General features: G+C 43.2%; 1 protein-coding gene across 2 annotated transcripts in view; it reads right to left on the bottom strand.

The window, feature by feature from the left end:
* Positions 1–1,136: 1,136 nt before the first annotated feature.
* The window catches only part of tesk1b (testis associated actin remodelling kinase 1b), a 31,426-nt gene continuing 7,361 nt past the window's right edge, over positions 1,137–25,201 (bottom strand). The window contains exons 1-11 of one of the 2 annotated variants that reach the window (XM_079669898.1): positions 22,937–23,145; positions 21,563–22,238; positions 11,187–11,308; positions 11,022–11,070; positions 9,749–9,895; positions 8,805–8,887; positions 5,899–5,989; positions 5,221–5,304; positions 4,520–4,606; positions 3,221–3,317; positions 1,137–3,124 (exon numbers count right to left, since the gene is read on the bottom strand). In XM_079669898.1, the coding sequence (XP_079526024.1) occupies positions 1,995–3,124; positions 3,221–3,317; positions 4,520–4,606; positions 5,221–5,304; positions 5,899–5,989; positions 8,805–8,887; positions 9,749–9,895; positions 11,022–11,070; positions 11,187–11,308; positions 21,563–21,757 (2,085 nt within the window). In that variant the 5' untranslated portion in view covers positions 21,758–22,238; positions 22,937–23,145 and the 3' untranslated portion in view covers positions 1,137–1,994. Of the gene's footprint in view, positions 3,125–3,220; positions 3,318–4,519; positions 4,607–5,220; positions 5,305–5,898; positions 5,990–8,804; positions 8,888–9,748; positions 9,896–11,021; positions 11,071–11,186; positions 11,309–21,562; positions 22,239–22,936; positions 23,146–25,201 lie in introns of those variants that run through there. The other variant, XM_079669899.1, reaches the window with a different exon arrangement.

Genomic DNA, 25,201 nt, shown 5'->3' with positions numbered 1-25,201 from the left:
CTGAGCGCTCACAGCGGAGATGGTGGCTTATTGAAACACAGGAGCAGCTACACGGAAGTAAAATAAAAATATGTTTAATTTGTGATAAAAGCTTCAGTACTTACCAGTAATCAGCAGGGTAACCACAACAAACAATCCCACCGTGGATAGCTCCATGACCTCGGGTTCAAGAGAGCAGGAGAGTGACACACAGACTGTCCGGTGCTGCAGGTGACCCAACACTACCTTAAAGAGCAAGACAACCTGTAAAGAAACACTGAGGAGGAGGAGATGCAATAAGCTGCAGAGGGTGATAGACTGGAGTTGGACACGAAGGTGGAAGGGGTGGAGAGATAAGGATTCAATTGAAAGCTGGTGATTTGTAAGAGAGATGAAAGGCTTTAATCTACTTAAGAGGAGGATGAGAAGTTTGGCCGACAGAAAATTAGAGGCAGAGGACAAACTTGATTCATGAGGAAAGTCACATATAAAGTATATAATTTCCATTTTTACTTTGACCATTTCTCTTTTAATGAGAAAGACACCATTTTAAATATTAACCTTGACCTAACTGAAACAAAACATGGAGTAATAAAACATGTATTGGATTAGTTTGTCATTTACACTACTAAAAGCTCAAAGTGGAGTTCTGCAAATTTTTCCCGCTAAAAGGTAGCACATGGTGTCATAAGGCTAATAGCGACTTTGTTCCAAATGCTAACTGTATGATGCTAACAAGCTACATGCTAAGCGTCAATATGTTCAAAGCTAACTAAAAAGATGATTCTAAGCAGAAAAAGGTTTAGCAAAGGACGCCATCTTCATCTAGTTAGTCGTCTGCTAGAGTTTCTTGTAGTACATGCTAACTAGCTAATGCAGGCGGCAAGCTAATGTTTGAAAATTAAGCACCAGGTACATCTGGGGCTGTATAGATGTAATTAACAAATAATTTGAAGTAAGAAATTCAAATGTTGACATAGTTATGGCTCTAGATGGGAAATCAAGGTTATGATGAGGGGAACATTAATATCTGAACAGATTTTGATCCATCCAGATAGATATTTTACAACAAAAAACCAACAAATTTGAACAGGATAGTGAGATATTTTAGCCTTGATCTAATATAGATAGAAAAAAGACAGACTTATCAGGAGAAATAACATTCTGTCTTTTTATTCAATGTCATCTTTAAATAATAACAATCTGTACATCTCATAAGCAGGTCTTCGACCATTCATTCCTCAAAGTAATAATATCAATAGTTTCCTTATTCACAACAGTAATACAGTTGAAGTGCTTAACCAGGCGACCAGCAGGGCCGACAGAGATCATACAGCAACTCAAAAGAACACACACACACACACACACACACACACACACACACACACACACACACACACACACACACACACACACACACACACACACACACACACACACACACACACACACACACACACACACACACACACACACACACACACACACACACACACACACACACACACACACACACACACACACACACACACACACACACACACACACACACACACACACACACACACACACACACACACACACACTCTTGGTAATACATGAAAGCAAAAACTGCCTGTTCATTCAGCACCAATCAACAAAAGTAATTGCAGCCGTAATAATACAAAGCTTGACATTCCTCATTTCAGCATCATCATCATCATTCATGAGTCTTTTTATCTCTGGATATAAAGGATCCAAACAAACTGCTTACATGCTTAACAGTTCAGGACGCTGTGGATAATCGGTTAGATCGACATGTCGTCCTCAGCCCAGCAGAGGGCGACATGCAACAGCAGAGAGTCCCTCGTCCCACAGCTTCAGCCTGGAGTCTGTTCCTCTCCGCACCCAAAAGTGAGTCTAGAAAATAAGCAGGGTATTGCTGTGTTCAAATATGTGCAAATTCTAAGAAAACCCGCTTAATTTCCAAGAGGGGAGCTTTTGGTGCAGAGTTTCCACACTCTTTGTTGAGAAGTTTAAGTCTGTGCCCCCGGCAAGGCGGTGGCGGTGGTGGTGGGGGATGGAGAGTCTTTTGGTCCCGGAGCGAGCAGCCCACGGGACGCTGCATGTTCCCCGTTCAAGTTCTTGTAAGGGTTCATGCGCGGCGGAGCTCTGAGACACATGGAGGGGAAGCGGAGGCCGGCCAGGCAGCAGCCGGGACACGAGACCACCTCCTCCTGGTCCAGAGAACAGGAGACCCCCTCCTCCTGGTCCAGAGAGCAAACGCTGCCCGAGCGGTAGGGGGAGGAGCCTGCGGGGTCACTGGGAGGGGAGTGGTAGCCGTTGTTGTTGGTCAATTCTCGACTCACGACCACGTTGTTGTTGTCCAAGTGAGAGAGGGGAGGCAGGCAGGGTGGCCCGTTGGAGATGGCCGACCCCCAGCCGTTTGAGAAGGGAGGGGTGGAGGGTTGGATTGGAGTTGAGGAAGCAGGATGAGGGGAGAGGTTCGAGTATGGAGATGAAGCGCTGTCCTGTGTGTCCGGGGAGCTGGAGCAGTCCATCGGCTCTCCGTCCTCCTGGTCCATGGGCAGGGGCCCAAGAGACAGACCGGGCAGACCTGAATCACTCCCACTCCCCTCCTTGATCTCCTTCTCTTCTGCCAACAGTCTCTCTTCTTCCAATAGTCTCTCTTTCTCCAACAGTCTCTCTTCTTCCAATAGTCTCTCTTTCTCCAACAGTGTCTCTTCTTCTTTTGTCTCAAAGTTTACAGTGTCCACTTCAGACGGGGACTCCTCCTCGGTCAGGACAGTGTTCGGTGCCGATGTGAGGTGAGGAGGGGGCGTACACGGCAGCGAGTGGCAGCGCCGGTGTCTCCTCAGGACAACGCCATCAGTGTTGGACACAGAGGGGTCTTCGCAGTCTGGAAGGGGGGGCAGGGTGAAGGTGAGGGAGATGACCGACTTGCTGGGGGTGTCAAACAGCTTGATCTTGCCCCCCTTGAGGTCCTCCCTCTGAGAGAAGGGGTTGATCCGAGCAGGGATGGCGTTGATGACGGAGGGGGGCGTGTCTGGGGGGAGCAGCATGTCCGATTTGCTGCGGGAGAGGCGAGGGTCCGACGGGAGGCAGAGGGACCGCCTTCTGAGAGGGCCGATGGATGGAGAAACAGCTTGAGAGAAAAAGGGAGAATGGAGATTATTATTATTTGAGTTTTAAACTTTTGTGTTTTTTTAAACTTTTGTGTGTTGACAGTTTGAAGACTCACCTTTGACTGTTGGTTCATCTTTCTGCTTCCTCTCAGCCTGCTGCCGCTCCAGCTCCACCACGATTTCAGAGAAGGATGGACGGAGCTTTGAGTTCATCTGGCAGGAAGGAGAAACAAATTCAACCAATTGAACCGAGATAAAAATTGCAGTGCAAAACTAATGATTTAATCCGTCATAATTTTCCATTTTAATTGGCAAAAAATCTAAAGAAATTAAGGAGTTAGAAACTTGGCGTGGCTGAAATGTGTGGGCGTAATCCACCTTGTTACAAACATGCGATCTATCTTATAAAATGATGGCTTTCAGTGATTAAGGCCCTGTCCACACGGAGACGATATCAGTTGAACCCGCTAACGTTCTCTATCGCAGGGGTTCCCAAACGTGTGGGGAAATTCTACAGATGGCGCCAGAATCCGATACGCTTTGATAACGGCTCCCAAAGTGGGTAGGTCTGAGGACGAAACGCTTGCGGCTCCGTGTGTACGCCCTATACCATAATTTCCTGAAAACGATGACACCATAGCCCCGGCTCTCCCCGCCTGTCTTGTTCCCCCCCGCGTCATTGCTGATGCGTTTCGCCAAAAACAATGGCGGATCACAGGGTTGCGTTCGTGCTCCAGACGCTACTGACCATGATACTGATTTTAATGCAAAAATATACAGCTCCTCTACCACAACCATCAGCAACAATAATAATATAATATAATAATAATAATTGTCATCGGTCTTATTCGCTGCTTTTGGTGTATTTTGTGGCGGAAGTACAGTCACTTATAGGCCCGGGATATGTACTACAGCGTCTCCAGCGTTTGAGCATTGTCGTGTGGACGGACACGTTTCTTGAGCCGTTTCAGTGTGGACGGAAGACTTTTTTGAACACGACTAAGGTTCGTTTCCGTCTCCGTGTGGACGGGGCCTTAAACACAGGTTACAGATATGCTTTGTTTAAACATGACAGCCCCATTAAAGATAAACCGACGCTACGGGTACTTAATCATCTGGTATAAAGAAGCAAGGCAAAAGCTTCTCCTCCCAAATAACGCTGCAGATACCTGGTATACTGAGGTACCTGCATGGTCATTTAAAGAGTATTTAGTGGTGCTATTAAATTGTATCGCACTGGCATTACCGTAAAGCACCAACAATCAAACTGACTCAGTCTTCCCCACCATCATGAACAATATAATAAGCTAATAAAACAAAGCTAATAAAGTGACCCCATACAAAGAAAAGTCAAGGGAAGTGTGTGTGTGCCTGTGTGTGTGTGTATATGTGTGTGTGAGATGAGTATTCCTTACATTACAGCAGGAGATGGCCAGTTCCAGGAAGTCAGGAGGAAAATCTTCCACCATCTGCTGAAAGGTCACCACATCAAGACCAAAGTCCTGTACAGAAACAGAGGAAATTACACATTAAAGAAAATGTATTATTTCATGAGCCCACAAAAAAAAAATGACATGGCAAGAAAAAAGTCCCCTTATATGATTGCTCAACTGCAGCACTGTTAAAAAAGCCACAAGGGGGAGAAATGCTGTCATGAAGAAAGGGCTTTTAACAAAGATTTAACAATGATGTATTTTGTACAGAGAATTAATTGTGATACACTGTGATAAATAAACAGATCATAAGGCCCTCTAAATATTTTGTCAGTTATTTTTGAGCATTCGGAAACATGAAAGCTTTTCAAAGATAAGAAAGTCAGCTTCCTGTTTTTCCAAAAAGAATCGGCTGTTAAGAGTCCAAAATAAAATATGTAACATTTTACATAATTCACATCTGATGGTGAAACTGTTGCTTCATCTCAAGTCGTTGTGAAATTGCAGCTTGCCCAACAGTCCTGTGATCTTGAAACACTGACAGATATCAGGTAATAAACTAATACAGTTAATGTTTGCCATGAGGGTATTCATGCAGTGCTGTATGACAGGAGACGTGCATGATGATGAGTGTGTGATGATGAGTGTGTGATGATGAGTGTGTGATGACAGCACGTCGGTACCTCGGTGCGGGGCAAGATGTCGGGGTCGGCCTGGATCCTCCCAATGACCTCACACAGGACGATCCCGTACGCAAACACATCCACCTGCAGAGAGACGAGTCCTTTCAAGAGCATACACACACTGACAGAAAAGACGAGAGACTACTATACAGTTGATTTTTTACTTGTGCAAACTTCTTATTTAAAAAAAAGTTCACAAATGATCATGCATTTTTAAGTACGTGCACTGACAAACTTATATTCTAGGGAACAAATCAAACATCTAAATGCATTTCGTCTGTAACAATTGCATGTGGTAGTAGTTTATGAAGTCTAGATTATGTAGATTTATACTATTTTCTGCAGTATTAACTGAAAACATGCTTCATTCTGCACGAGGTTTATGTTAATTTGTAGTTTCCTGTGAGCCCAGGCCGGCTGCATGACCCAGAAAATGTCCTCATTCCTTAAACGCAACCCTAACCAACTATCAGCAAGTCCACTTTACTGAATAGAGAAATAAAAGTCAAGAAGTGCACCTCTTACGTCACTAAATACCTGTTTGCTTTCAACATTCCTGATTTATCAAAAATGTATTGCTTTACTCCACTTCCCGGGTTATTGGACTTTCTTTCATCACACCCACAGTGGACCTTGAACTCAACAATCTGCAGCTGAAAGGCGCAGATCAGTCAGTACCTTCTCATTATACACCTCTCCTCTGAGCACCTCCGGGGCCATCCAGTAGGGGGAGCCCACCACGGCCAGCGGCTCCTGGTCCTCTTCATCGCTGCAGAGAGGAAGAGGAGGGAGGCTTCATGTTAAAACAGCAGGACAGTACGTGAGGCTCAAGCGAAACCTCTCAAATCCTTTTCACTACACCAGAGTTTAAAATCATCTTATGATTCATTATGGAGATGTTCTTTTTAAAATAGTCACAGATAAGCGCAAGAATACAGTTTGTTTTAAGCGCTCTTTTACTCGTAAGAATTAGGTGTTTAAATTCTAAAGGGTTTGGTTTAAAACTGCCTAAAAATACAATTAAAAAGGCCTTGGGTCAACAACATCTGAAAAAGGCAGATTTGCATCCCAACAGTTAAGAATACACACTTATTAAAAAATATATTTTCCATTCAGGAGATCTGCAATATGTAGCAGACAATAAGCAAACATTGTGACAAAAACAGTCCAGCAAAACAGGCATCACATTCTTTTTGTATAAACGCAGAACCAAAACAAGTTAGAGGGAGAGAAGTGTCTTATGGGGTTAATCTGATTGTGTGTGTGTGTGTGTGTGTCCTCTGTATCTAAGAAACCGCAATGTTTTTCAGTTATGTGCAGATATCGTTGTGCAATTTTAGCTGAATAAAAAGGAAGGAAAACCAAAATGTGCATGAGACATCACACACACACACACACACACCTCTTCAGTCAGTAAACACAACTCTCACTGAGGCCAGACAGCTGCCACTGTAACCCGGCCTGCCCTTTCTGTGTGTGTGTGTGTGTGTGTGTGTGTGTGTGTGTGTGTGTGTGTGTGTGTGTGTGTGTGTGTGTGTGTGTGTGTGTGTGTGTGTGTGTGTGTGTGTGTGTGTGTGTGTGTGTGTGTGTGTGTGTGTGTGTGTGTGTGTGTGTGTGTGTGTGGTGTGTGTTTCTGCTGGTTCTGTTTGTGCCCGCTCACCTTTTGTGTTTACATAAGTGTGTGTTTCACTGTCAGCGAAGAAAAGCTTGTAACTTTGCTTGTTTTTCACTAAAGAAGAATGCATATCCTCCCATCTTAAAACAACGTAACACATTTTGATTTTTACACATGCATGGTTTCTCCAAAATGTGTCATTGGGTTTTTTCCCAGCTATAAAACATGAAGCCTTTGTTTGCTCCTGCCTCTGTTTCAATAGCAGCTGCTGATTTGTGTTTCCGTCATTTTCATTGACATGTTTGCTTTGTATTTTAGTCGAGTACCGTTACATCCTGTAGCGCTGTGCTAACAGAGAATGGGCGATGTTGACAACCCTTCCCGTATGTTTGCGTTGGCGTTCTCCACTGGCATAAGGGAAAGTAGGGAGGAGGGGACGATACATGGAGGGAAGGAGAGGAGATGACAGGGGTTTAGGAAAGCACTCCAAATAAGGTCAAAGTATTCCAGTCCTCCTGCTTTCGCTCTTACTGGATTTCTGCCCCGCCATACAGCGAGCCACTCCTGTCCTCTGTTATGCCATCATTCCTCTGGTGTCCTCTAAACTATTTCTCTTTATGATGATTTTTCTGTCTCTGTTTTCACTTGGTTCTGATCTCCCTCTCTGGTTTCTTGCTTCTGTCGGTCCACTTCTCCAAATGGTGTTTACATTGGGAGCTCCTCATCTCTCCCTCTGCCATCACTGCCATTTTTTTGTAGTATCATAGCCCACATTAGCAGATGGAAATAGCACAGAAAGGAAGTATCTGGCAGCTGTGTGTGTGTGTGTGTGTGTGTGTGTGTGTGTGTGTGTGTGTGTGTGTGTGTGTGTGTGTGTGTGTGTGTGTGTGTGTGTGTGTGTGTGTGTGTGTGTGTGTGTGTGTGTGTGTGTGTGTGTGTGTGTGTGTGTCTGACTTTTCCCTGCTTTATATCGTTATGAATTAACTGCCTGTCTGACTGTTGAACTGTTTATCGGCTAACTGTCTAATTTGAGTTGTGGACTTAAACGGACGTTAAGGAGAAGTGACGTCACATTGTAGATCAACTGGGGACAAGAGGAAGTACTTGAACTTAAGTGACATAGTGGAACTTAAATGGAATATTCATATATTTACACACTTAGAAATAGTAAGTTTAACATTTAGTGAAACACACTTATTTTCTTTTGTGCCTAGAAATTGAAGACTAGAGAGATACTAGACTCATTTCTGTACATTCAAGTGTTTAAAGCCAATATTTGAGGGCACCTAAAGTTTTTCCAGATAAAGTTTTTAATCCTAACAAGATTTTAGGAATTTAAAACAGTTGAAGAGTTTTTCCCTTGACATGTCTCGAAGTCAAACCTAATTAATTCAGGATTTTTCCATTCTTCGCCTTTTAGTACCTTCCTTATTTTGGTATTCCTATTTTTACGGGAGATATGATGTCACTGGAAAAGCAGCTGGAGAAAATAAAACTTGATAGCTGTAACGTCGCTGGTCATTTACAGTCAGAACAAGCCAGCGGTTAATTGATGGCGGAGAATAAAAAATTCCACCGCATATTAAAAAGACAGCTGCAATCCCAGAGGAGGAAACACAACGAGACGAAGGAAACAGAGGAGGGGAGTCTGTGGAGTCATGGCCGCCTTTAAAATGACACTTTATAATATTAATGAAGAGTTCCCTAAACAGTGAGTGATGGGGGGGGAGGACGTCTGGGAACACAGGAAATGCACACTTTGGAAAATCCTGTGAGTAATGCGTCCTTTACTGTGTGACTGTGTCTCATCTGAGAGAGAAGAGAAGCTGTGGGAGACGTTGTTCACACTTTGCTCAGACATATATGGCACGAGGGATAAAATGAGACGAAGAGAGAAGTGGAAGAATGTGATTTATTGAGCGTGACTTATCTAACACGCGCTGATAGGAGTTTTGATGAATTGACTGACCTGTAATCTGGGATTTTCTCCGCCAGGCCAAAGTCTCCCACCACGGAGGAGCACACACGGCCCTCCCAGCGCACCAGGCAGTTCTGCAGAGGGGTCAGAGGTCACACACATCAGGATTACTGCTGTTAAGTGTGTGTGTGCAGCATTGCTTTCTAATATGGCTGCATGTGGCCCCTTTGTGTTTCAACAGATGTATTATGCAGAGCTTTTCATGTGCTGTGAAGGCTTTGTAGGACCACATTAAAAATGAACGGCTGATGTTTCCACCCTTTAAAAAAATCTCACTCAAAATGAGCGGAAGTGGTTTCTGTCCCATTTCCCAAGTGATTTTCCAGCATGTCGTCATTTCTTTTGCAGACTCAACTTGAGATGTGTTGAGACTCTTATCGATCCTCTTCGATCCATATAATACAGGATAAAGATAGCCTCAGAACAATTTATCTCTTGCTTTGTTAATGTTTAATGGCTTTATATGTTGTGGTTTGCACACGTTATCCTTCATCATCAGTCTAGTTTATTTAGTTATTAAAAATGTTCCGTTGTAAAAAGTGCTGAATAAATTATGTTTGATTTGATTTCCCCTCATTTCTTTAAAGTACACATGTGAGGCAGGAGCTCAATGTTATTTTCCATTCATAATTTTACTGAATTGACTTAACATTTCCCACAGATCCTTTTTGTTGACGTAGTTGCCATTTTTGTGACGCACCCACAAAGCCTCTTAATCTGCACTAGGGCTTTTTACTGTTTCCAAAACAGGGGAGTGTGTGTGTGTGTGTGTGTGTGTGTGTGTGTGTGTGTGTGTGTGTGTGTGTGTGTGTGTGTGTGTGTGTGTGTGTGTGTGTGTGTGTGTGTGTGTGTGTGTGTGTGTGTGTGTGTGTGTGTGTGTGTGTGTGTGTGTTGTTGTTGTTCGAGGGCACTGAGGCATGTGTGTTTGTCGTCACCTTGGAGGTGAGGTCCCGGTGGAAGATGCCCATGCTGTGCAGGTACTGCAGTCCCTGGGCGATGTCCAGCGCCAGGCTCATCCTCACGCTCCACGACAGGTACACGTCGCTGCCCAACAGCTGCTCCAGGTTACCGCCATTAATGAACTGGATCATCAGGAGAAACAGAGAGGTCATTATTAACACAGACACAGGAACACGTTCCACTTTGAAACTGCTTGGATGTTGATATGAAAGCCGCTTACACATCTCAATTAATACATATTAAGTCATATTGTTGTATCTTCTATTGTCCTGTCTAATCGACCAGTTTATTTCACTGCTCCTTTTGAAGCTTACAATTAAAAAAGTAAATTATTTGTCCAAAAAAAGCCTAAATATTAGTTTTTTTAAAGCTTATAAATGTGACAATTGACAGCTTTTCTTAGTTTATAATCACTGTAAATGTAATATCCAAGAGTGCTGTAGGACAAAACAATCGAGTTGTGGGAAATCGTGCAACCATAGCATAGTTTTTTCAACGTTTTAAGAATTGTAGGAGCAATTTCTGGATAGTGATCTAAAAACATGACACATAGATGTGACACAAGTCAATCCCAGCCCCAAAACGGAGATGTCACTGTCCATCAGCTAAACCTCTTAACAGGCAGCAGATATTTTTAATCCCCATTATGTCTGACACCTGCTGACCTACAGCATCGAGCTCCGATGACGGGTCACACAAACACCACCTCTACAGACAGCAGACACCAAATCCCCCCTCATCCACCTTTCAATATTGAGCAGCTCAATTACCACGACAACGCCAGGTAAACCCATCATAAGCAAGAAACAGGGGAAAAGTCATGAACTGCCCAACCTCACTTAGTGTGTGTTGGTTTTATTCCACAGGCCATAAGACTGTTAAACACCTGAACTAGAGCATCCATAACACAAATGATGTATCACTTGTATATAACTCTCATGGCACTACTTATATTCTTTTTTTATATTCTATATATTATTTATTATTTTATTACTTGCACAATTGTATCTGTTTTATTGTGTTGCACTGTTGGAAGAGCCTTTGACCTAAGATTTTCATTGACATAACTACACTGTAGCCATGTACGAATAACAATAAAAGCCTTGAATCTTGAAACTGTGACAGAGTTCAAGGAGAGAAAGATGACCGACAGATCTGCTTACTGAACTAGTATCTTGAATTATCATGAAAAACATGGAAAATCAATCAAAACACCCCAACTTGGTCTCCAGTTCTTAAGTGTCTTACCTCTGTGAGGGCGTGGAGCTGGCCCTCATGAACACAAACTCCGATAAACCTAAAGGAAGAGAAGAGAAACTGTTTCTAGACACACAAATATAATTCATGAGCAGCATTAATAGAATCTAAACCAGAAAGTAGAAAATAAAAAAGACACAGCAATGTTTGAGTTACCTGAGTATGTTGGGGTGCGACAGTCTGTTCATGAGCTGGACCTCCCTGAGCATGTTGGCTCTGTTGCTGGCCAGGATGTTCATCTTCAGAGCCATGACCTGACCTGACACACGGTGCTGCACCTGGATCAAACAAACATTCCCCCAAATGATTGTATTTTGATCTATAAGTGACACCACATTTGTTCCAAAACTGTAGATTCAACATTGTGTGTGTGGAAACTGGAAAGCCAAAGAAATTATGCAATGCAGTACCAAATGTAAAAACCCTCCTCAGTTATCAAAGAAACGTGACTGTTGACATTACATACTTAAAAAGAGGCCTAATTGTGCTTTTTTTTGTTCCCCCCCCCGCCTCCATTGGACTCCTTTGTTTACATCCCTAACAGTGAGCAACGTTGCGCTTCTATTGGCTAGCGCTACTCGATTAAGGCAAAAATCATAATCTCGATTATTTGGGTCAATAATTGATATCACGATTATTAAAAACGATTATCCATTTACTTTGAAAACATCCATTTATTGAAAAGAAAAATGTGAACAGTATGTTTTTAACAGTTGATTGCCCTGAACTTTAAGTATAGTTCAACTGAAAAACAAATAAAACAAATAATTTTAAAAATAAAATAAATAATCGTTTTATTTCGATTATGTTGTTTTTATAATCGTTGCAAGCCAAAATCGTAATTGCGATTAAAATATGATTAATTGAGCAGCCTTAGCTAGCAATCCAACACATTGTACGCGATAGGCTAAGGGGCGGGACATTTCTAAGCGGTTGACTTATCACAAAAGAGCCGTCCAGCTAACCAATCAGAGCAGAGTGGGGAAAAGATTTAGTATAAGAAAAATAAAGAGCTTTTCGCAGAAACACAAAAATGAAAATTACCATAAGAGGGCCCCTTTAATTTAAACATAAATCTCATTGTACACATGAGCACATATAAAAGATGTATAGCATTATGTTTCATTAAAGATACATAAATCACATCCATGAAAACCATCTGAAGTCATCAAAGGAATCTTCGACAAAGTGTTGAGTTATGGTTACACCTTTTTTGGAAACTGGCCATGAAACATTGTCTTCATTTGTTTTGGCTGTTACTGCCATGGTATTGGCTCCGTCTGGTATGGTAACCATGGTGACGCAACATGTTACACACCCCCCCACAGGCTACATGTTAGTGCATATTTGCTTGGGCAAGTAGGTTGACCTGCAAAGAAATGCACCGAGCAGCAGACGAGCACTTACAACTCTGTCAGATAGAAGAAGTTAGAGGTTTTCGAGTGTGTGTGTGTGTGTGTGTGTGTGTGTGTGTGTGTGTGTGTGTGTGTGTGTGTGTGTGTGTGTGTGTGTGTGTGTGTGTGTGTGTGTGTGTGTGTGTGTGTGTGTGTGTGGTGAGAAAGCCACGGTCTGTATGTGTCATTTCCAGTGTTGGAAACTGTTAAAGTGATTGAAGGCGTGAATTAATGTTGGCATTATGCAACAACGAATAAGGAATATTTTTCCTTGTGTATTGCTTGAATGTGATGTAAGCATGCTATCATTTGCTGATTTGGGTTCAAACTTGTCTGTCTATTATCTCTAACAATTTTGAATCCATCAAATATTTGTTGCTACCCTTCCCTCACTTCGATAAACAAAAAGGATTTTGTAGAAAAACACGTCGACATCTCTCAAATCAAGGTGTCAATAAAGGAACATATTGGTATCGCTAACAAAGCGTGTAGCTAACCCTACTTAAGAAAACAGTCAATAGTGTTTTGCAAATAACAGCAGGTTGTAATCTTGTGTTTTGAGTGACTTGTGTTGGTTTTAGGATGTGAAATCAAGCTTTTAAAGCTCACCACATTTCCTTGGAGCTAATAATAAAGTTGAACCGGCATGGGAGGGTTTCAGGTTGTGACTGCATGAGTGTGTAATGAAAGAATAAGAGAGTGAGGGAGAGTGTGTGAAGGGTCAAAGTCTGGAGTCAGAAGTGCTGATCTGAAGCCAGTGTTACCTGCCTGGATCTGGATCAGAGCGGTGATGGAAAACAACCACAAAGCCTATTAGAGACCAGACTGAGTGCAGCGAGTAATGCTATTAGCACACACACTCATACCTCATCTTAACGGCCAGTCAATAAGAGTGCTTCTTTGCATCCGTTTGAAATCCTTTCTCCACAGAGCTACTTGAGCCTGGGGCAAAGTGCTGTGTGCCCTCGTGTAAATCACATGTCATTGCGGGAACAGTAGTTGCTTCCTCCTGGAAAGAGGATGTTGGCGCAGAAATGGAAAGATGCTGCAGGAGTGTGGAGGGACTAATCTTTATGTAATTACAGCTCTAGAGGATGAGCAGGCTCCTGGAGGCTGGAGACAGAGCTGCAGTCGATTAGGAGGTTTCTTTTTACACACAGCCTCCTCCTGCTGCCACACACACACACAGCCTCCTCCTGCTGCCATTAGCACAGAGGTCTCTGGCAGGATGGCGCTGCATGGCTGGAGATTTACAACACACTTTCTCCCTGCGCACTGTCTGCCTTCACAATTAGGTGAAGAAACTCTTCTTCTCATCCGGACACACACACACACACACACACACACACACACACACACACACACACACACACACACACACACACACACACACACACACACACACACACACACACACACACACACACACACACACACACACACACACACACACACACACACACACACACACACACACACACACACACACACACACACACACACACACACACAGTTAGAAATGCAACTCTGCCTCATTTCACTGTTTTGTCCCGACAGTTTTTAGCCTCATCATTAAGTGCAATATTTTTCTCGGTGTGTGTGTCCTAGCATTACTATACTTGTGGGGACCTAAATCTGTTTACAAAGTCACGTGTGGGGACTCGCCTCCCTTATGGGGACAAAATGGAGGTCTTCACCCTAAAATCATTCATTTTAGGGTGAAGACTTGGTTAGGGTTAGGCATGTGTTAGTTATGGTTAAGGTTAGGATAAGTCTCCAGGAAATGCATGTAATGTCCCCTGAAGTGATGTATACGTGTGTGTGTGTGTGTGTGTGTGTGTGTGTGTGTGTGTGTGTGTGTGTGTGTGTGTGACCTCTGAAAGAGACTTAACCCTTCAAAGCCACCACGAGGTCTGTATAGTGTTTTTTGTTTCTTCCAAATTCTTTATGCCAACCACTTTTTACTGGTCATCTCCATGGACTCGCCACTGGAATGCCAATGTCCACGCCTATATCAAGATTACACCATGATATGGAGCAAACACACACACCCACCCACAACAGACTCTCATGCATGCCGCTAAAACACACCCTAAAGCTCTCCTTCAAAACACACTCGGCCTTGTAAAGTGCTGCAGTCAGCAGAGGAAAGGTCGCGGGCATCTCTCTCCTCGCTCGGTGAAGCCAACATGTGCAGTAATGTCTGTCATTAGCCGGCGGCCCGGCGGGACGACTGAAGCACAGCGAGGAGGAGGAGGAGGAGGAGGAGGAGGAGGAGGAGGAGGAGGAGGAGGAGGAGGAGGATGAGGAGGAGGAGACCAAAAGGCAAGAGAAATTAGTTGGACCTTTTTAAAAGAGTTGTCCAGAAATTGCAAGAAAATGCAACTCTTCTCAGAATCCAGATCAATAAAGATGAAGGATGTTTGTTTAAAGGGTGAAAGTAACCGATGGTCATTTCTGTAACACTTGCCATAACTATATCTGTTAGTTGTATTGTACGGGGCCAGCATATTGGAAATACGAGACTCCAGGATACTAGCCATCAAAAACAACCTTTCCTGTTTCCAAATGTTCAGCTACAATATACAGTTTGTCCAATTTATTCTCCATTCACAATTGCCTAAACTCTGTGGTTGCATTTCCTTCTTTGCAAAACATACAATTATTTGAGAAATACCAAATCCTGCCATTTCTACTAAATCATCAAATTAAAATATCTAATCAAGCATTTCAAAAACACTCGCCATGTTCAATTGTATAATATAAAATCCTCATGACTTTAAAATAGACACGTTCCCTGAAACATTATCAAGTGCCTAACTTCCCTGTCCTCAGTGGCAGATACAGTCCTGTGTTTATTCTTTGCTTTTGAAGATTTTTTCCCCTTAATTACACTTTTTGGGCTTCCAACATTTCGTGGAAGTGCTTTTGAAGAGGAGAAAACTCAGTGTGCAGAACAAATCACATGTTACTGCAGTTTGCAGAGGTGGAGTGTGACCAAATACACACACACACACACACACACACACACACACACACACACACACACACACACACACACACACACACACACACACACACACACACACACACACACACACACACACACACACACACACACACACACACACACACACACACACACACACACACACACACACACACACACACACACACACACACTTTGCCTCTGGCGACAACTGTAAGGCGTCTTTTGCCTTGTGGATTTGAAGGGTACTTCCCAACGCTCTAATACCCAAACAAACACCTTTAAGTAAATGATGGGTATTTTTGATGGAAACACCCAAAGACTACCTTAGAATAGGGCTGCTCGATTACGGCAAAAATCATAATCTCGATTATTTGGGTCAATAATTGTAATTGCGATTATTAAATGCGATTATTCATTGACTTTGAAAACATCCATTTATTGGAGAAAACAAAATTTGAACAGTATGTTTTTAACAGTTGATTACCCGGAACTTTAAGTATAATTCAACTGAAAAACTAAAACAAAACAAAAAATAATTTATAAAAAAAGAAAAGAAAAAAGAATGTAATAATAAAAAAATAATCGTTTTATTTTGATTATACGTTGTTTTCGTAATCGTTGCAAGCCATAATCATAATCGTGATTAAAATACGATTAATTGAGCAGCCCTACCTTAGAATCAGTTGGTTATCTCCATAAGACTGTCATGTTATTGTGGTATGGTACTTTACAGTCTCACTGCTCAGTACACACCCTTGAAAAACAGAAATATCATCATCATCATTAAATGTGTAGCGTTTTTCCCCAGACCAAAGCAACATTTGCCTTAGAATCAGCTTTTCAGGCCATCAGACAAAAAAGGAACCCTTCGCACAATTTGACAGGCGAGCTTTGAGCTAAAGTGTGAAGGGAATGCAAGTGAAAAATTCCCTGAGGGGGGGAGAAGTCCACTCACTCTATATGTGCGAATTTGAGAAAATTAGCTTCTTGTTCAAACCAACTTAAGGCCTAAGCCGCGGCCTGAGGCTCTGCTCTCAGTTATAGCGTGAAGAAGCAAAAAAGTGTATGAATGCATGCGTGGGGGGACTGAAATGAGGCACTGAGCCGTCAGCGAGCGAGCAGGGAGGTCCCCCCCCCCCGTGTGCGGTCGAGTCGGGCTCAGAAACACAATCTGATCCAGGAGGCAAACAGTATAGGTAGCAGACAAGCTGACACACAACAGCTCACTCACTCCGTTGCACAACAACAACACTGGACTGACCCCCCCCCCGCCACACACTATCCTAAACAAGAGTAAGTGGAGGTTTAGCAGAAGCAGGTTAAAGAGACAGACAGAAAGACTGCACTGCTGTCTGATAGTATGCATTTACCAGGCAGAGAGGGTATAATGAGAGACTATATAGCGTGGCATGTTGGGAAATGTAGGATTGAGTTTTATTGGAGTCATACCTGGAAGTCAGGATATCTTGGCTTCTGCAGAGTGAATTTTAACCGTGCTTTTTATATCTGCATCTTGTTTAATACTAAAATCCTTTGAGTGCTCCTTGAATTTGTCCGAGAGTCTATGAACATTTCTCAGAATCCTAATGACCTAAAAATCAAATGTAAACACATTTGCTTTTGATTGGAGTGGCAGACAAGTGGCTTGACACATTTTTAGATAACGTTTTTTCCCTCAATTTAGGTGAACCGACTCTTGATAACAACCACTGAGCTCTGCTGCACTACCACCACATTTCACAACTTCCGATTTGGTCACACGCAAACCCGGAGCCATTTGTTTACTTTTTAAAATGGGAGCGGCCTTCCTCGAGGTTTAGCTACCACACTGCCAACATGTGGAGCGGAGCAAACGCTCATTGTGCGTTGATGTAAACACAACACTGCGTCTCTTGGGATTAATTTATAAATACACTGTTAACCATAATGGAAAGGAGGAGGGATCTGAAACCAGATAATTGTGCAACTCTTACCCAACATTTCTCTATTTTAATCCCTAGTTCATCTTAAATATGTTAAGCAACAAACAGCTCAGCGCTTTCGTGTGTGTGCGGCTGTGCATAACATAAACAAAGCTGAATACTTAGCAGGCCCCGACTGGAGAGAGGGAGGAGAGGAACGATGAGAGAAAAGTGTTAAGCCGCTAATGTTCAAGTCTGCACTGGCTCTGTCAAACCAACACCATCCTCCAATGGCAACACTGACACACTAAATCCCCAACACTGAAATTGATAACAAAACAGCGACAGGTGATGATGGATCGAGGGGAGTGTTTGCACAAACTCCTTTGTTGTCGTTTTGCTTTCTTCGGAACTGATATTGTTACCGGCAATCACTAAATACTGGTCGCATCCCAACACGTTCTGAGGGGAGAGTCCCACCATCAGTATCCATTTCTATCAGGCACGTGTTCTTGCACGAGGAGTCTTGGCAGAAATTCTCCCGAAGCTGAAAGGATGTGACAAATGATTTTGATTAAATGGCTGGAATCCACTTTTTGATATCAATAGGACTATTCTTATGAAATCTACACACACACACACACACACACACACACACACACACACACACACACACACACACACACACACACACACACACACACACACACACACACACACACACACACACACACACACACACACACACACACACAGTCTGTCAGAAGCCGCTGCCACACACATACAGACACACAAGCGCACACCCACACGTACAACACATCACACATCATCATCACCACCACCACTCAAGTTGACAGTATTTGTACTTTGGAGACGCCAGTCTGTTTCAAATCCTCTCTTTATCTAATTACTCTCCTTCAACTTATTATCAGCATATCTCATGTGTGAGCATAAAACAACACTACACATACACACACTTCCATCGCTGAACTCTAATCGGGCTAAATCACAGCCTGTATGATAATTACCATGATGACTACTTTCTTCATGGAGAAATGTTCACTGCGTGACTCATGTTAATGTAGGCCTAGTTGAATTTCAGTGTTACCTCCCACTTTTCGCAACAATTAAAAGACAAACATTTCTCATCAACTCTGAGATTTTCTAGCTACCAGAAAATCAGACCTTCCCAACCTGGGCTGTTTGCACACGAACCAGGGTGTGACCACGCTAACACCAGACACTTTAAGATTAGCACATTTCTTGCAAAAGAATATTAAAAGCTTAAAGGTCCCATGTCATGGCCATTTCTACCGATCCTAATTCCATTGTTGAGGTTTAGAATAGATTTATATTGTGCAATTTTCCAAGCTCACATTTGTTTCTCATCCAGCATCTCTGTGTAGTATGTGTATTCACTCTCTGCCCTAAACGGCGTGTTGGAGCCCCCCCCCCCCCCCCCCCCTCCTTATGAGCCCACTGTGCTCTGATTGGTCAGCTCGCCCACTGTGCTCTGATTGGTCCACCACCGTTACAGCGGAACATCAGTGATTATGTGTGTTACAATGGCGTTAGCAACCAGAAAATGACACCAGTAAGGACAAACAGATGAGAATGCTGCGTGGGGTCTGGGTGCCGTGTGCGAGGCTCGCTGCTGCGAGGAGCGGACAGTGTGAGCTGGGTTCATTTCCTGCTGCGTGGGGTCTGCGAGACAGCGCGATTGGACGCGGGTGCTGCAGCAACCCCATCTGCGAGGCTCCACTAGCAAACTAGCTTATCTGCTTTAGCTTCAGATTTATGATACAGACATAAAAGTGGTATAAATCTTATCATACAACTCTTGGCAAGAAAGTGAACTTGGTTTCTCCCAAAACTATTACTTTTAAAACCCTTAAACATAAAACATGTTGGTGTGGTAAGACATTAGCAACTAGCCACACTGCTACAAGCTTGCCTATGAAAGGCCTTTACAGATCCAAACATTTCCACTTTCAACCAAACGGTAAAAGCTTTTGAAAACAACATGGACATATTTCCATGTCTCATGTAAATGATGGAGGAGGGCCAAATGAGAACCAAATCCAAAAGAAGCCTGATCTTGTGGTTCCTTGTTCTTAGTCAGCAGGTGTTATCTGTATTAGCAAATATACACATGCATCATCAGAACGGATACAGGTGGACATGACGCAGTAATCCAATTAAAAATCAATCCAACTTGTTTGTTAAGGAAGCCTCAGCCCTGAGCAAAAAGCAGTACAAATAAATACTCCCTGTAATTAAATTAATCAAGCAATGGTGCAATGTCTTTGAGATCGAGGGGTTTTATTGCTTTGTAGCCGTCAGGTTCAGTTAAAGGCTAATGGGAAAAGAAACTAAACAAAAGGAGTCTTACACAAGGCAAACACTCAAGGAACTTTCCTTTGAAGAATATTAAAAAGGAAGATAAAAAAGAGCACCTGAAGGATTTCTCTTGACCTATGCTCCCCTCCTTTCTCCCTCTTTTTGTTTTCCCCTTTTATTTTTTTCAGGTTTTGCACATGGGAGAGGTGAATGGCTGCCCGTCAGCCTGCTGCAAGCCTCCATTGATCTGCCGCGAGCGAGCGAGCGAACACACACACACACACACACACACACACACACACACACACACACACACACACACACACACACGCGCACACACACACACACACACACACACACACACACACACACACACACACACACACACACACACACACACACACACACACACACACACACACACAGCTGGAAGCCAGGAGCCTTTGTAGCCAAGTGCTAAGACGTCCAATTCAAAGCCTGAATGTAAGGAAATGCACTATACACACAAGTGACTGCTTAATGAAACAAACGAAACATCAGATGGTTTGTTCTGCAGAACAGTCGGACCTTTTTACTCTGAGCTGATCCAGGAACAATCGCTCAGCCATGTAAGCAAAGTTTATAAATGTGACTGATAGCCACGGTAACAATTTTGCATTTATATGGCTTTGCATTTATATGGCGCTATCAAAAGGGCAGCCGATCCAAACCTAAGTGCTAACTTAAAAAGCCAGCCATAAACCACAGTGACATTTGCATGCTCATTGGCCATTCAAAGGGCAAAGCTGAAGGAGTGGCTTCACAACATCGAGTCACAACACAAAAAGTCTTAAATTAATGAGGTGAGGCTTAAATTGGCCTTACATTTCCAAGGCTTGAGTTTTCATAGAGCTTAATTCAGAGTTTTTACTTTGCTTGATGAAATGTCAATGTCTCAGGAATACGAGGCTTACATGTGATACAGTCGTATGAATCACATTTGGTAATAGCACATGTTTGTTTACATTTGGCTGATCACATGGGATTACAAGACACTGCTTTATGAAACATATTTTCGCGCATAAAGTAGGGCTGAAACAATTAATCCATAAATCTATAAAAATTAATTAACCTGCATCCATTTTAAAGGACAATGTGAATTTACTGGTTAGACTCCTAACTGTTTCTTCCTTATTCGTGGACTAAATGAATATCCACAACTTTCTCTGCTTTTAAACAAACATTATATAAAATAAACCAAGTTCACTTTCCAACATGAAGCCGTTTGCTCCCTGACCAGCCTCCCTTTGTGTTGTGTTATCTCTCAAACCATCACACTGTTGTTCTGTATGTGGCGACTCTTAATGAGGCGAATCAGGCGACTCTCAGAGTTAGCCTCTATGCAAGTGAACGGCAGCGTGACAGGAAGGGGGGTGAGGTTGCTGTCCTGAAACCGGGATAGTGTTACCTCCACGTGTGTCGGATCTACCTGTCCTGATAGGATCCAGTTACACACCAACACACACACTGAGACCACCTTACACAACATGTGGGTCAGTGCAGAGCAAACACGTGTGGAGAGCGGAGCACCTTAAGGAAGGACAGCGAGGTGTACATTTCCAACATGACGCCATCCTTTAAAAAGAAAAACTCCCATCACCAACTTCCTCCTGCAATTACTCAGCAGCATCATGCTTATTAGGATGCACTGGTTGCCATGGATACAGCTTCTGTGATAGAGGGTAAGGGATGAAGTGAGGAAGTCCCTCTAATCTGTTAAAAAAGTGTAGTTCTGCACACACTCTTGCCTAACCATCTTGCATAATCAAATGCATATACATATTGGATTTTGGAGACCTGGAGGAGTTGAAAATGCAAACTTTGAACCTGCAGAAGAAGGAAAAAAGCAATGGCACTTTCTCTCACCTTGAACACCTCTGAGAAGAAGCCAGCGCCGATCTTCTCGCAGGTGAAGTCATCCAGGCGGGCCAGGCTGGACACGGCGCTGCGCAGGGCCCTGTACGAGGACGGCCGGATCCGGTTGGTCCCGTGGACGCTGTGCATGGGCGGCTCTGCCTCCCTCTCCTGCTCCGGCTCGACCCTCTCCGTCTCCATCTCCATCCCGGTAGGAGGTGGGAGGAGGACGTGGGAAGTGTGCGTAGTTACAATCCAGCCCGACTACTGTTTACATTTCCCATGTCCACCACAAGGCCACAGCGCAGGGGGTGAGAAACTCTCAGTTTGGGGGGGGGGAGGGGGTAATGTCGCAGCTGTGGTCAGGCTGTGTCACAAATTCCTGAACAGCCTGTCTAACAAAGTAAGCACGCGCCTAGGTGCATCCTGCAGAGTCAATGCGCAGTTTGGGTGAAGTCCCTCATGCCGTGCAGCAGAGGAGGCTGTGCCGATTTGGAAACTGCGCACACTGCTGCTGCTGTCTTGGCAGTGAGCTCTCTCTCTCTATTTTTCCTCCTCTCTCTCGGTTCCCTTAAGTCTGCTCCTCCTGCAGTGAAAAAGGCCGGGGCTCCCCTCTTGGTTCCACCAATTGAATCCCGGGTTTCCAGTGCGCACAGCGCTGCCTCCGTGACGCTGCAGCCTATTAAAGCTAAAGAGGGGGCAGAAAGAGGGGCGTTAATACACTAAATCATAAAGTGTGTGCATATGATAATCCGACACTACAAACTCACACTGGCTGAATCTATCAAACTTTTCAAATGTATGAAACATCATAATGCTCCTTTTTTAGACGTCACAAGATCTGACGCACGTTGCACCGAGGCATGATGAAGCTGTTTTAACGCCGCTCAAGCATTGGGCTTTATTACCATGAGGGCAAACAGGATCAGAATTCAATGAGGACATGGTGAAAACAATAATGTCATTAAAAATCAATCAATCAAGAGTGGCCTAAATGAGAGTGTGCTACCTGCTCTCCAGTGATAACAGCCCTGAATGCAGCATGATATCGCCTCTTATTGTTATTACTGCACTTTGCACACACAGGGAAGCCTTAAAGCTGATCCAATCTCCCGGCTGTATTCATGGCTGCTGCACTAATGCTCGCTCAGTCACAGTATTATTATTGGGGGTCTCTAAAGAGCGCCTCCTGAAGATGCTCTGCAGGAACCTGCGTGTCCACACTGCCTGACTGCGGCTTGTGAATTATGGATGCCGAGATGAGAGGAGTTTGTGGGCTCATCTGTCACGAACTCCAGTCCCCCTTCTCATAATTCACAGTCAAACCGAAAAAACGCTGACGCACACCAAGCACCGACGCGCGTTCGCCCGCAGAGGAGGACTCACCTGGCCTTCTTCTAGGGACATAACCTCCACATGTGTCCTCTGATGAGACCCAGATTCCGGATCGTCCTGTTACCGGAGCTCTTGTTTTACTAATTCATCATCTTTGTGCGCAGGCTTCACGCACGCGGGCTCCGGTGGTTTCGTTTTACGTGCCCGCGCTGCCTGCCTCGCTGTGGGCTCGGTTGCATGAAGGAAGAAGGGGAGCGGTGACTTTTGCTGTGCTTTATTGGAGGCGGCAAGAAGGGGGCGGGACCAACACGTGATCAGAGCAAAAAATGCACCTGGGGGGCGTTGGAACCGGCCCCCCTTTTTACTTGATTATCATGGTTGTGCATCATAGCTGTCAAAATTCTATTTAACTAGAAAAGATTAAATAATAATAACAATAATAATAATAATAATAACAAAAACTATCTGGATTCATTATGCTGAAGATATATATATGTTTGTTAAAATATCTATTTGTGTCTAGCTTCTTTAGCGGTCTAGGGGCCCTGATGCAACAATTAGCAGTAGGGCCCCTTTAGACCACCATCTTAATCCTGTGTAACGTGTTTCCTCCAACTCCAATTAAAAAGTGCAGGCAGAGGACTATATAAAACACAACATAATTGATTTGGGAATATTTAGCAAGTAGGCTAAGCACAAGAAGTATATTATTAGTTATTTCAACTGATGTTGTGACAGAGGCCAGGGCCTGCTTCAATTAATACTGTGCTTAATTAGAGCAAATTAAGAAATTATTATTCAAGCAAAACTCTATAAAATGACTGCCCAACAAGGGGTGAGGTGCTCATCACTGGAAGCATACTTAAAAGAAGGAAGAATGTGCACGATACATTTCTGATTTTAAGAGAAATGCATATTGAGCCAGTAAGAGAGCCAGGACAACACTTTATTTCTGCTATAAAGTAACATGCGGTGAATCTTGTGATACCCAGTGGAACACTTCGACCAAAAACTGTTTTTCATATTGTTTTCAAATGCTAAATATTAGATTTCTTTGAGAAATATTCAAACTTAATGAGCATAGAAAATTATGCTACCTGGCTGTGAAGGGGGTCCAACGAAGCATGGCAGCGCTGTTAAGGGTTGGAAACTAAAACAGTTTGAAACCAGATTTCTACCTGATGTCACCTTAGACTTTAAACTGTGTTTATTAAACTAATTTGAAGACTGAGACTAAAAAGGCACTAAAAGGCTCCTAGCTGAGTAGAAACTTTGCAGTTCAAATACAGTAAATCTGCCCTATGGGAGACATCTAAGACGTTATTAAATAAGGGCATAACAAATAATTGGCAAGTACAGTTGGGATGTGTTGCAATTATTCCTAACTGGCCTGAATGATAACAAATCTATTACATATTTTATATATCAGTTCAAATGAGGCTCCTTCAATGGCTTTTATTTTATGTTTTGTAGCTGCTGCATAAAGCCCTTTTCAAAACCGAGGCTGCAACGTGCTTCACACAAAGATGGAACATTTGTCAAATGGAGAACATTATGTAATAGACAAAAACAGGCCCAGAATAAAATAGGTAAAAACCAATTCTAGTGATACAAGATAAAAGAAAATCTAAGAAAATGGAGATGTTTGTGTAAGGAGAGATTTAAAAGAGGACTCTGACTCAGGCGAGGATATTAACGCTCTTTACAGCTGATTGTGAAAATTGCACGGGGAACCCAAAATGTGCCTCGAAGCCAAAGAACTATAAAAAAGTGTGTTATACAGCGAGAAGTCGTCTCACACCTCACCGCCACATACTCAGAGAGATGACACACCGTTAACACATTGGGCTGGAGGTGTGTGATGAGGTCCTCTGTACAGATCTGCAGTCTCTCTGCGTTATGCATCAATCTGTTCTGTCGTGAAGCCAGAGGAAAAACACTAAAGTCACACCATTGTTGCCGATAATAATGTGTACTATTTATTATTTATTGTACCGATCACTTATTCATCACACAGATTGTTATATCTGTCCAAGTTGGGCTTCAGTGAGCATGTGTACAGGGATTATGTGCAAGCATTCATGCATGTGTGTGTGTAGGTGTGTGACAGGAGATTATGTTGACTACCGCTGACCTTTCAGACGAGGCTCAGGGTTAATTTATCATCCAGAGGGGCTGTATATTCCCGGGCAGAGATTTTTCTCTCATGACTTTCTATTGTCTTTCATTGACCGGCCGCTCAAATAACTAAACTTTGTGTGTGAAGAGCAAACAACGAGACAATCCCTACACTAACTTTACGGCAAATGCTGAACA

Source organism: Notothenia rossii, assembly GCF_949606895.1.
Source record: "Notothenia rossii genome assembly, chromosome: 3".
NCBI lineage: Eukaryota > Metazoa > Chordata > Actinopteri > Perciformes > Nototheniidae > Notothenia > Notothenia rossii.
Note: the sequence above shows the minus strand (reverse complement) of the source record. Positions and strands in the feature narration are given on the sequence as shown.